General features: G+C 44.2%; 1 protein-coding gene across 6 annotated transcripts in view; it reads left to right on the top strand.

Annotated features, from left to right (window-relative positions):
* The window catches only part of ACBD6 (acyl-CoA binding domain containing 6), an 87,987-nt gene that overhangs the window by 30,398 nt on the left and 44,975 nt on the right, over positions 1–12,614 (top strand). For all 6 annotated transcript variants that reach the window (XM_055815452.1, XM_055815449.1, XM_055815453.1 and 3 more), the window contains exon 5: positions 7,152–7,257. In XM_055815452.1, coding sequence (XP_055671427.1) covers positions 7,152–7,257 — 106 coding nt within the window. The remainder of the gene's footprint in view (positions 1–7,151; positions 7,258–12,614) is intronic.

The following is a 12,614-nucleotide window of genomic DNA, read 5'->3' as shown; positions in this document are numbered from 1 at the left end:
TTGTCTGTGATTTCAGGCTGGGTATAGTGGTGGGGTTTTTTACTGCTACATAAAGCTTTATGTCTCTTTTCTGGTCTTATTACAAGAACAAAAGCAGTAGTAGTTGAGCTCTTTCATGATCAAATAGCTATAATTACAGTTTCACAAACCTGGGAAATGAGCAGTGAGATGAGGTTGACTGATGTGTCACCAATATAAATCTACTCTGAGACACAAACTGAGAGAGATGCCAAAAATACCATAGCATTGGAAAATCAACTTTGAAGTTATTTTTCAGGCAGTTTTTTTTCACGTGGGGGCGCGGGGGAGGCAGTTTCTAAGCGTTTCCAGCAAACGAAAGCATTGACTTGGCAGGTGGAGAATGCGAAATAACGTTGCCAAACATCCGTGTCCCTTTCCACTTCCACTGGAGGAGCCCTCCTGCTTCCACACAGCCTCGGCATGTTGGCATGGGAATGACATCCACGAGTCAGCACGGAGGCTTCTGCCATCCCAAGGGATTGCTGAAGAAGCCCTTTTCTGGGAGAAACTTTCACCCTTTCCCATAATGTTTGGGAGCAACCCCAGTCACCAGTGGGGCTCTGTTTCGGATCGGGGTGCAGAGAAGGCATCCCTTGTATTCAGGAGCCTGCCTGATGCCATGTAATCTATCAGAATTGTATTAATCCCACTAACGCAGCCGCCATCTGGACCTGCTGCTGGGCCGGCTTGCGCGAGCCCCCGTGATGGATGGCCTCGGGAATTGATTAGTTGTTGTGCGAGACAAATGAACTGTTTTGGCAGAAAATACCAGAGGTCGCTGCGTGTGGTCAGGCACAAAGGCTGCTGAATTTTAAAGAGCTGCTTCCAGCATCCATTGCAAGGATACCGCTTCAGAGCACTGATGGCTTTTGAGACGAGCCCAGCGCTCCCGAGCACAGTTGGGGTTTTGTTCTCTCCCTCCAGTCCTGCTTTTGGGAACTCCAGCACTGGAAATGAGTGCAAAGCTGCAGAGATGTGGGAGCTGGCATCCTTGCCATGTTGGGAATTACGGGCCCGTGCCGGTATCATGCGTGCATTTGGGTGGCCGCGCCGCAGATGTCTGTCACTCGTGTGGATGCTGGGCTGTGCAGTCCCTGCGGAAGAGCTTTCCCAGTGGTGCGGAGCCTGAGCAGCCCGCAGCGTGCTCAGCCATGGCGTGTCTCAAACAAAACACCTGTGAGTCCAGGCAGCTGGGGTTTGGGTTTTTTTTTTCAGGTCAGTGTTGTTTAGAAATGGATGCTCTTTTGGTGCTGTTTAGCCGGCAAGTCTCTGACTTCCAAGATGATTGCCAAGTTTATTGCTTCCCCCGCTTTTTATTGTCCCCGGAGTGGTGACCCTTGGGGCTTTGCTTTGTTGTGCAAAGGGCCATCTTTGCCAAGGCCCACTTTACCTTTGGGAGAGCGCATCCTTCGGTGACGGTTCCTATTTGGGGGTTTTCAGGGCCGCCTCCTCTCCAGCGCTGCCGCTAATCTACCAAAGTGCGTGCGGCGGCGCGGTGACGGGTGGGGAATTGGATGACACATGTCTCGCTATGTCCCGGCAGCTCTCGGAGGACAGCATGCGAGTGTGGCAGCAAGTGGGCAACACTTCCCCTGGGATGGCCTGCCGGTTCAAAATAAACTTGAGTTATGGATTTATTCAGCTTGTAAAACCTCAGCTGGCATAAATAATTGAGAAAGCAAAGATTTGTCTGTGGTGCATACCTTAGGGACCCGCTCCTGCCTCCCTCCCTCCCACCACCCTTTCTTATGAAAATGATCCCAGTTGCACTGATAGATAATAACAACACCAAGCAATTAAAAGCTATGGGTGGCTGGAGAGAGGAGAAAAGGTTCAGTTAATGAGCTTTTCCTCTTCCTGTGCCCAGGAGAGCCTCAGAAGTGACGAGGCGATTAAAGCGAAGAGATAATTATAGATTATGTGAAAATGGGTCCCTTGGGGGCCGAGGGCCTTGACATAAACAGTAAGTGTTGCGAGTGTCTCTCAGCTCCCCGCACGCTGCCTGCTCCGCTCCGCCGCGCTCCTGCTTGCTTAGCAGCGCCGTGCCAAGCAGACGGGCGAAGCCACCTGTTAGCGGCACCCAGGGCCGCTCTGCTGCGGGGCCACTGGGACATGGCTTGGACCAGCCCCGGGAAAAGGGGAGAGGATGCCCAAAGTAGCACCCGATCGCAGCCCTCTTCCCAGAGCTCTGTGCTGGAGGTAACCTGCGAGGGGGGAGGAAGGGGACAGGGCAAACCTGGAGGATGCTCTCTGCGCGAGGGTAGAATGTCTGAATTTCAAGTCTTTTTTTGTGCCCTTTGTCATGGCAGTTCTCAGTGTCTGCTTAGAAAGCAAGGAGCCTTACAGCACTCCAGGTAAGAAGGAAGTGAAGCCTGATTAACTGGCAGCAGATCTTTTCCATCAGCTGTTTAAAAACTGTTGGCTCAACACGTGTGTTGGACAGCATATGAAGAAGGCTTGTGAAGCCTTCCAAGCTTGGGGAGAGGTGGCTTCATTTAAGTTCTTCCACGTCCTTTTATTCAAGGATGGAGAAAGCTGCCCATGTGTTACCTGCAGGCAACAGATACGCTTCAGCTCAACGTTAAATCAGAATTAGCATCTCTTGCTGGGAATGGGGGAGAGCAGATGAAAATACCTTTGGGGGCTGAACATGTGTCAGCAAGGGAGAAGAGAAACCCTCCTGGCCATCCTCAGAAAATAGATGTAAACACGTTCACTGCCTTTACTGACAGTCAGGTGGTTGCTGGCTTGAAGACTTTTTTAGCTCGACAAAAAGAGCCAGTGCTTCTATGTCACACAATCTGACATGAAAACAAAACTGCATCTGAGTCTTCCTTATAGCAACAGGTTTTAAATAATTGTGCGTATCTCCATGAGACTGCGTTTCATGGTCTTTCACATCTGAAGATGCCTTAAGTGCTGTATTTTTACGTAAACTGAGATTTTTCTGAAAACTGATAGAAATGCTATGGGTCATGTACCGCCACCACCACCCAACATTACCTGAGCAGTGTCTTTGCAGTCTTACTTACTTTTGTATTTCTGATGTGCTTCTGTCTGGGTTTAGATTGTTTCTACTGGTTTCTGGGCCTTGCTGTGGACTCTTACTAGTTTTATGCGGAGTGCAAATTCCTGCTAGGAACCAGTTTGATATAAACACTGCATCCTTTTTGTTTTCTTGTAGCTACTGCAGTGGAGGGATTATTCAATATGTACACAAACACACGTGAAATAAAGGGGAGATAAAAACCAACTGAGCTCCAAGGCTTTCAGGCTGTGTTTTGTATTTGTCCTGTGTGGGTTTGAATGCAGAGTCAGCAAATAAGAATAACTTGTCTTGATTCCATTTACACCATTCAAGTGGAGCTTTTTCCCCAATATTGGTCCCTCCAAAAATCTGGTTTTAACTCCTTTGAGCTCTTTTCTCAGTTTCCCTTCTTGGTTTTTGGCACGCAACTAGATCAAATTGTTTTAAATGTCTGGAGTGCGGCTCTGCATGGCTATTTTGTTTGCAGGTGGAATGTCTTCATTACAACTGCATGGGCTTTCCTCAAATTATTCAGAAAAGGGCTTATTTCTCTTTGTTAATATTTATAGAACAGTTGGAGATAATACAGGCTAAATATTTTTTTAAAGGGGCATTGGGAGTAGAGGAATGGTTTAAAGCTTGAGAAATAAATGCAGAGCTGAAAGATGAAATTTCCCAAAACCTTCTCTTAAGGTGGGGAAATTGCTATTCTGGATTAATTCCATTGTGGAGACTTCTGGAAGGAAAGTGGCTTTTTGGAAGGGGGATATATAGAGTATTTGCAGAGGTGGCTATTCCAGAAAAGCTAAATCATATCCAAATAGCTGTGTCAGGTCGTTTCCCCTTTACAGACTATAATTTCCTTGGGAAAAGATGGTAAAGGTCTTGTCTGGAAGCTGCAGTGGGAAGATGGCCTGGGTTTGGTACGTCAGCGTTAACGTGTCATCTCTCCGCCGGTTCAGGCCCTGCAGCATGCTCCCCGTGGGGCACAGTCAGTTGCTTTATCGCTGCCGTGTACCTTCTGACACCTCCGGTGCTGCCGAGCGAGGTTGGCAGGGCTGAGCCACCCAGGCTCTGCAGCACGTGGAAGTGCCAGTGCCCAAGCTGACCGGGTGGCATCACTGCTGGGGATGGAGGGCACAGCCAGAGCTCCTGGTTGTGACATGGCAAAGCAGCCGAGAGTAACTGAGGATGGTTGCGGGCTCCTCTAGCGGGGAGAGGCTAGGCTCTGCTCTGATGTTAACAGGAGAGTGATCTGTAATAAATGAAGTGCGTGACTGTGCAATGGGAAAAAAGCTGCTGGAACCAAGTTATTGTACAGTGTTGTCTGAAAAGCAGCTTCACCCAAAGGACTGCTTTCAGCAGCCCAGGGTGTGTTTGAGAGGTTGGACTAACAAGGTAGGACTGGAGGGACTTCCCAGCATATCAAATCAGCCCTTGTTAGTAGGGGCAGGCACGTCTCATGACCTCCATCATGAATCTGTCAAGCTCCATCTCGAGCAATATAAGCTTTTGCCTTTTCTAATCCTACCATGAGATTCTTTTTTTCTCCAGAATTCAAAGTAATTGCATCTAAAGCATGCGGTGATCTGTTTCCCAGGAGCTTGTGTGTAGTGAGTGGACAAGACCTCCAACAAATGAGTTCATGAGAACTGGTTAAGAAACTGGAAGACCCCTGTAATGTGCCTAGGCCTAAACATGGAGTGTGAAATCTTGTGCAGCAGCCAGCTCTTCACTAGAAAGGTGCAACTCTTGTCTGAAAGGACTGTTTGCATACCAAGAATAGGGGTGATATGCAGGACAATGGTGCTACTAATGGAGCAAGGTGAGAGAGATCAGAGGAGGTGACTTCTTTGGAGAAAGCAGCATTCCACTCAGCTGGACTGACTCTTGACTTGAGCTGAGTATCAGCACTTTTTCCCATCTTTTGCTGGCACTGAGGAAGGAAACAGATGCTTGAGGTCTGAGGAATTAGAGTGTAACTGTAAGCTAGATGCAGAACAATGAAAGATGAAGTCAAAGCTGTGTCATGGAGCTCTGCCTGTCCTGATGGGAGCGGGGGATGTCATCTTGGTGACATAGGTATTTTCTTTTTTGGGGGACTGCAGGTCAAACAGCCTAACTTTCTCTTTGCAACCTGTTGCTCAGAAATGCAAATAATGTTTAGACTTTACTTTTGCTTGGTCTGATGCTTTTCAGCTTGTGAGGTTCAGGAGCAGTGCAAATGAATAGGAGGGGAGTACTGCTGCCTTTTAGCACCAGGGGATGGGTTCTCAGTGCCCCATTGCATTGCAGAAGCTGTTCTGTCCTGCCCAAAAGACTCACAGCAGAGCGACCTCCCTACTGGGTCTGACCTGCTCCAGCAACTTCCCATTTTGATGAGGAATTTCCTTTGAGGCTGTCAGGTCTGAGTCCTGCTGAACTTCCAGACTGTCTTAAGCTAAGGTGATTGAAAACTGAGGATGTTGTGAGAGCCAGCTACTTTGTGTTTAACTCCTGCGAAGCTGCCAAGTCCCATAATAATGCTGATGGATTCATTTGAACCACCATTTTCATCTGGAAACTAGAGAGGGTAGTATGTGGGTTTACTTCCAGAAAACTAATGACCTCTCTACTTCTTCCTAGCAACACAGTTCTATCAGTGTATCTATACCTAAAGTTATTATTGTAAAACTGCCTCATGCTAGTATGGCATAGCCGCTTTTCCATAGAAAAATTGGCTGTGTAAGAAACTTTCCACTGGCATACCAGCACGGATGGTAGGAGAGTTGTACTTTCTCAGCAGTACAGGTGTCAGTAACTTCCCACCATTAGATAGGTGAGTGCAGATTTATACAGCAAGATAAATATGTCTTGGTTCTGCTCTGTCCGTTTGCTAAAGATTCCTACCACCTGCTTTTTTAACTGCCACAAAGCACTGTAGCTCCAGTCACTCATACAAAGCTCTTTTGTAATGTTTTAAGAATCTGTGAAAGGTCTTAACTTTGTTAGAGATTCTGTTTGGTTGGCTGCTGAGAACAGAAGTTTCACTGTAGAGCTTTTAGCTCTAGAAGAAGCTATGGGTGTAACTCAAGCACCTGTGATACCACAACCTGATCTTTCTGCCCCCAAGCAGACCTAAGCGAGCGTACACCGGTGTCCTGGCACGTGCTGGTCCCCCTGCTTACACCAGCCTGCTGCTCTCGGCGGCAATCATGGTCAAGCTTTGTCTTAACACTGTCAACGCAAAGAGGAGGAGTGCAGTTGGGTCACTTGCAGGCTGGTGAATAAAAACCAAGCCCTGTGGTCAGGCAAACACCAAAGATGTCATAAATCCCTGGACAATTAGTTACCGAAGAGTACACGATAATAGCAGGCACCTGTTTTAAAGCCACCAAAAGAAAGTCTTTGCCCACTTCTCACCCCTTCAGACACAGAATATGAAGTTGTAGAGCTTGTCCTTTAGAGAGGCCAAGAGTATGACTGGGTTAAAGAGCAGAACAGAGTGGAAAAAAGACCTAGAAGAGGCTAATAAATATGCTTATCTGGATGCAGGTTCTAGCTCCAGAAATCCTTAAACCACAGAATTTCTGACACTGGGAGGATCCAGCTGGGGACAGATTTGCTTTGCATGTGTCCCTGTTTCTTCTGCTTTTTTTCTCCAAGCTACTGTTAGTGGCCACTGTCTGAGATGGATGGCATCAGAAGGGTCTTTGGTCTGACCCAGGGTGGCTGTTACAAGTCTGTATAGTAGGGAGAAGAGCAGCTTTAGCCTTTTATCTTCTGTAGGATTGCAGTGATTTATACCAGGACTTGAATATGGGTTTTGCTGGCTAGTTTTAAGGACTTCTTGTGCCAATTCACAGGAATAAGCTGACTTTTGTGCTGGCCTAATACTGTGAAAAATAACCTTTGTTTTCTAGGAACCAGGATCTTTTGTCTCTTTAACTTGGGGGGGGGGGGGGGGGGGGGCGGGAAATACTATTCTGTGTGTGCAATACTAAGTGTTTCAGTCCAATGGTAGTATTGGAATGTCCGTAGCAAAGTTAGAGCATATGATGTGCATGTGGCCTTTGTATTGTTCAGTAACACAGCGCTGCTTTTGCTTTTGTTTCCTGAATAGGGAAGAGGACAAGAACATTTTTGATTACTGCAGAGAAAACAACATTGACTATGTAACCAAAGCCATTCAATCAAAAAAAGTGGATGTGAATGTCACAGATGAGGAGGTATGGACAAAAAGATAAAGACCATCAATCTGCTAACTGTTTTGTGTATTAATTCAGCACCACTCCTTTTCAAAGTTGCCTGGTTAGGATTGTTATAACAAGGAACCACAACAGTTGAACAGACACTTGGTCGTTGAGACAATCTGTTTGAAAATAGCTTTCCCCTGGATTTCTAGTAGCGTGGATGTACTAATAGTTGTGCTGTAGCATATCATAAACTTACTTTCTATGTTATTTTCAGCAATATCAACAGCCACATGCAGAATAAGATGCAAATACTTCCCTTTGCCCACCTTGTACACTAAATGTGGTCAAACAGAAGTATAAAGTGAAGGAAATGGCTTTTTTGACCCAGGAACTCTGTTCATGGGTGAAGTAGGACTTCTGTCATTCCATCAGCTTGTCGTCATTCCCAGGTGGAGGGAAAATGAGTGAACACTGCCTTTCCAGCTTCACAAAAACAGTGACGTTATCCAATCGTTCTCTGCTCATCAAACTCAAAACACCATAGGGAGATAATGCAGCCATTGCTAGAAACATCAAGAAAAATGTAAGTGTCTAGTATTGTGAATTGGCTTGATCCTTTTCTTGGTAAAAGTAAACGGCTGGTGTGGGCAGTTTCCTGTTGATCCTTCAGGAAATCCAGCAATACCAGCTTTATTGCCTTGGTTTCGATGCTTGCATGCTGCCACCTAGCACTGCTCATGGTCCATCGTATCTACAGCTACTTTTGCCCGCTGCTTTTCAGCACATTGTGTTTTGGTGAACAGATGAAGTGCTTACACATTCATAGACTGAGACGCCACAAATTCAGTTGGGTTCTCCTGTAGCTCTAAGCAGATTTCTGCCCTCTGAGCCATGACAGCCCCGGCTGGGGCTCTGAATGCTGATGGCAGGGCCTTTTATTATTAATCAGGAATTCATGTGAATTAATTTTCATAAGAGAGGAGGGAGGGTGTTCATGATCAGAGTTGGAATTTCACATCATAAATTCAGTGAACTGAAACTGTCATGTGCCAGTGCCATTACTGAGCTCCATCCCTCCTTCTGCCGATCACAGGTTACGAAAGTAAATGTCCAGGGCAGTCCCACAGAATACAGCTGGAGTCCTTTCATTAATAAAAGCTCATTTTGGAGATCACACACTTGCAATAAGTGTATAATAGCATCACGTTAGCACTGCTTCATTTCCACTGGCAAGATGCTCTTTGGTAGCAGTGTTCAGCTCATACCTTCCTTTGTGTTCAGGCAGCAAATGTGCTTGGTTTTAGCCAAAGAAATTTTGGTTGTTTTTTTTTAAAAAAAACACAACAAAAACCAAACCAAAATATTTGGTGAAAGATGGCTGAAATATTCTTGTACTCTAACAACTTAAATACTTAGAGTTGGATCTGAAAACTGCCAGGCGACATTCTCTTTGGGAGTTATCTGTGAGTCTCTGGTGTAGGAGAAGACTTGTTTCTGAACTAACGGATATTAGCACTTGACTGTTGGCTGGGCATGGAATTGCTTCAGCACACATAGGAGCGTTTTGAAAACCCTGCCTACCTGTGAAGCGTTCATGGGAAGATTCCCACTGGTGCAAAATTCCACCATAGATGAAAGTCTGACAGCCTCGGTGATTCTGGCTTGCCCCAGCAACTGCTCAAACAGGGAAGTAAGAACCTTTTTCTAAAAAGCATACCAAAAAGAAAAATCTGAAAGAAACACTTATTTCATGTTACATTAAGGAGCTGAAACCATTACCAATGTTGTTTGGTATCCAAATGTGTGCTTCACAGTCTGGAGGGTAGCTTATTTTCCAGTATCATGCAGGTTGGTTGATATTTCAGAACCCATTTTAGACTAGACATAACCCAGACCGAGCCTTTGGCAGAATGAAGTGTATGCAAGCATAATCTTGTATTTTTTATTAACTGTTCTAGTGTTACCATATAAATACATCCTGCCAACTCCAGAAGATGCCTCTGCTAGCCCTCTGGACATAACTCACGCTGTCAATCCTTTGATTTAAATGCATATAAATTTAAAATGGCAGCAGTGATGTGTACGAAGAGTTAACTTGTTATGAAACAAAATCTACTGAAGCACCAAATAGTCTCATGCTAAACTGCAAAGACTAGGCTCAGGCTTTCCTTGTACAGTAAAGACTTGACTAAGGTTGTAAGGTGCTTAGATTTTATTTCTCTGTGATACATTAGTACTGCAACTGTATCCCTGCATTTTGTGCAAACCTGAAATACGTTAGCAAAAGGAGAAAAGGAAAATGAAAATGTAAAATGGGGACAAGCCAACTTCCTCAAAGCAAAAGGATTTCAGAAAAGGCAATAAAGTCTCAGGGGTTGAGATAGGTGCACTAGGCAGCTTTCATAGCCTAAGTGTCTTTTCCCTGCAAGAAATAAAGATTGTTGTGTACAGCATTCAAGCCAGCGTACCTGCTAACAGTTTGGATATAATAAACTTCAATTTAGAATTAAACAAAGAATCTAATGGCAGTAATCATGTACAAGTTTCCATTTACTGTGTCTAAATTGCCCAGAGTTCAACAGAATAGCTTGCATTCACTTAGAAGAAGTAGCCCAGACTAAAACAACCCGTTTCTCTTACATATGACAGCAGGACTAATGAAATAAAAAATGGACTGTGGCTGTGAAGTCACCACAGGCATGTCCTGGTAGCGTGGGTTGCTTGCTGCCTTTTTGAGAATGGTGTGTCTTCAACTTTTAACAAACTAGAAGCTGCTGAAAGGCATAGATGAGTTGCTTTGGTAATTTGTGCCAGGGGCTGTGGAGGTTGTAGATAGATAATATTTTTTTTAATTGCTGGAGAAATCCCAGTAAACAAACATGTTACCTGTGTGCAGTAGTTAAGCCCTTGCCAAAACTTTAATGAAAGGCATCTGAAATAATGCTCGCTTAGCCCCCGATCTTGTGCTTTTGAGACAGGAAGTGCCAAATTGGTGCCAGCTTGCCAAGAAAAGGCGGGGGGGGGGGGGGGGGGGGGGGGGGCGGAATGGGATTGAAGAAGTATCGTGTTCTCCTGATTTACAGGCTTACTCCCACTAGAAGAACTTCCCCAAATGTTTCAGAGCTCTGAAAGCGATTGGCTTCCAAATCAAATCTGAAGTTTACCTGTATAATTGCAACAATGGCCCTTCCATTCACTGTTTTTGCTATCACAGGGGGATGCAACCAGTCTATATATCTCTCTTCTTAATTACTGGTAATAAAACACTTGCCACAAGTTAGAGTGGCTTTCATTACTATACAGCCATTACAGCTGCAAGCATCATGCCTAGAAGTATAGCTTAATATTGTAGCACATCCGTTCAGTTTGGCTTTGTCCTCCTCTTTCTCTGCACTGGCTAATTGATGTGAAAATCATTCCCATCCGTTTGTCTGCTGAGACTCGGCATATCTGAGACAAATCCCTGTCCTGTGCTTTGTTTGTGAACACCCTGTGACTTGGAGCTGAGCAAAATTGATGTGCTGTTGGCTTGAGAAACCGCTGCAGAAGCTGGCCAAGCTGGCAGTGGTTATCCAAGCAAAGCACAGAAGATTTAAGAGGCAGGGTTAGTGCACTGGGGCTATTTTTATGCTTTTTTTTATTAAATACTTCAAAGGTGGGGGAAAATGCATCCTCTCAAGTAACTTCTGTGACTGCAGTTGTGTTTGAATTGCACGGAGGGATTACCTTGATGTTTGGTTGCATTTAGTCATACCTCACTACTGCAGTGCTTTCCTATGTGCAATTATTCGTGTTGCTTCGACTCTCTTACTGCTTAATGAAATAGTCATATGGGAAGTGTTTTGGGAAAGCTCAGTCTGTGGCTCTTAGATTTCTGCTATGTTATTATTTAACCACATAAACACATGTTACGTATGCTGATATAAAACAGCAACTGTGCAGAGTAAAGAGTTTTTCAACACACATAGGTGATACCCATGCTATACAAAGAGTTGGGTTGTACCTTCAGTGTAAGTTTGTCTTATTGTTGAGGTTTGTTTTAAGGAAGACATGGGAAACAAGTGGACTTTGTAGTTGTATAGCTGCTTAAGTACCTTAGGTAGAACTCCCGAGTGATTTAATTTGGCTGATACTATGCAAACAGTAGCGAATATTATCTTGGTTTAAATACAAGTTCCTTAGGAATGCTTTTTGTTACGTAGTAAGTAGGCTGAAATTCTTCTGCAGATATTTTTGCTTCCACATGAAATTGTGTGCTCTTGCGCAGAAGATCTCCGAAGTCCCTTACACCCTGTGTTTAGGGTGTAGCACGCTGCAAGGATGCAGACATTTCTTGCATGGAATGTGTCAGCTTTTTAATAGTGAACAATTACAATACAGAGCCATTTAAGACACTATTTAGAAAATATTGTATCCATTTAGAATTGCAGAGAAAATATATAGGTAAGCAGAGTGTAATTACCCAAAGTGGAATTGGCCCAAGAGTTGAAATCCATACTCCTGCAAATAGCACGAGGAGATTTTTAATGACTATAGATGATCACGCTTCACTTTCTTGTCTTGTTCAAAAGGCAACTTTTGCAGCAGAACCAGCCTTCCAGTGTCAGGGGACAAGACCGACTGCACCGTGGTGCAGTACCCCCTGAGCTGACAAAACTGGCAGCACCATCTCTCCCAAACTGTTGGTTTTCCATCGTTGGTCTCAGCCAAGTTCAGCACCAACAAGACGAGATTCTGCTTGTCCAGAGACAAACGCAAACCAACATATTTTAGCTACTAAGCTGTAATGTGCATTTTGATATAAAGCATAGAAGTACCTTTATATGGTTGTGTAATTGCGCAATAATTACAATTGTGTAATGACAGTGTTATTCCTCTACACATATATAAAGGAAACTGAAATCATCTATTGAAGCATTTATTTCTGTTGTGCATATTGCAAATAGCGCTTCTTTCTTTTGAAATAAACCTGTGTGGCACAAAAAAAGTTGGTATTTATCCAACCAGGATCCTGTCTTAAGTAATTACCAGTCCAGAGATGAGTTAAGGATGCTAAAGATGAATTAAAGATCTTTCCACGTTTACCAATTGTTTTAAATTGTACCTCTTTCCTCCTTTTAGACTTTGATAGTGGTGTTGAGTGCAAGAACATTTAATTAATTAATTAAGTGCCCCATGGATGTCATCAGTGCTTCCATGTAAAGTAATTTTCAGAAAATTCATTCTAATTCAAGGTTAATTAGTGAAACATTAAAATTATGTGTTACAAAAATTAATTACTTGCTGGGTCAAAAAGTGTGTTAAAAAGCTTAATGCCTTGTGTCTGACATTGCATTTTCTGACTGAAAATCATGTTCTGCCTCTGCTGCCCTGCCCAAGAACATCCCCCA

Source organism: Falco peregrinus, chromosome 10, assembly GCF_023634155.1.
Source record: "Falco peregrinus isolate bFalPer1 chromosome 10, bFalPer1.pri, whole genome shotgun sequence".
Lineage (NCBI taxonomy): Eukaryota > Metazoa > Chordata > Aves > Falconiformes > Falconidae > Falco > Falco peregrinus.
Note: the sequence above shows the minus strand (reverse complement) of the source record. Positions and strands in the feature narration are given on the sequence as shown.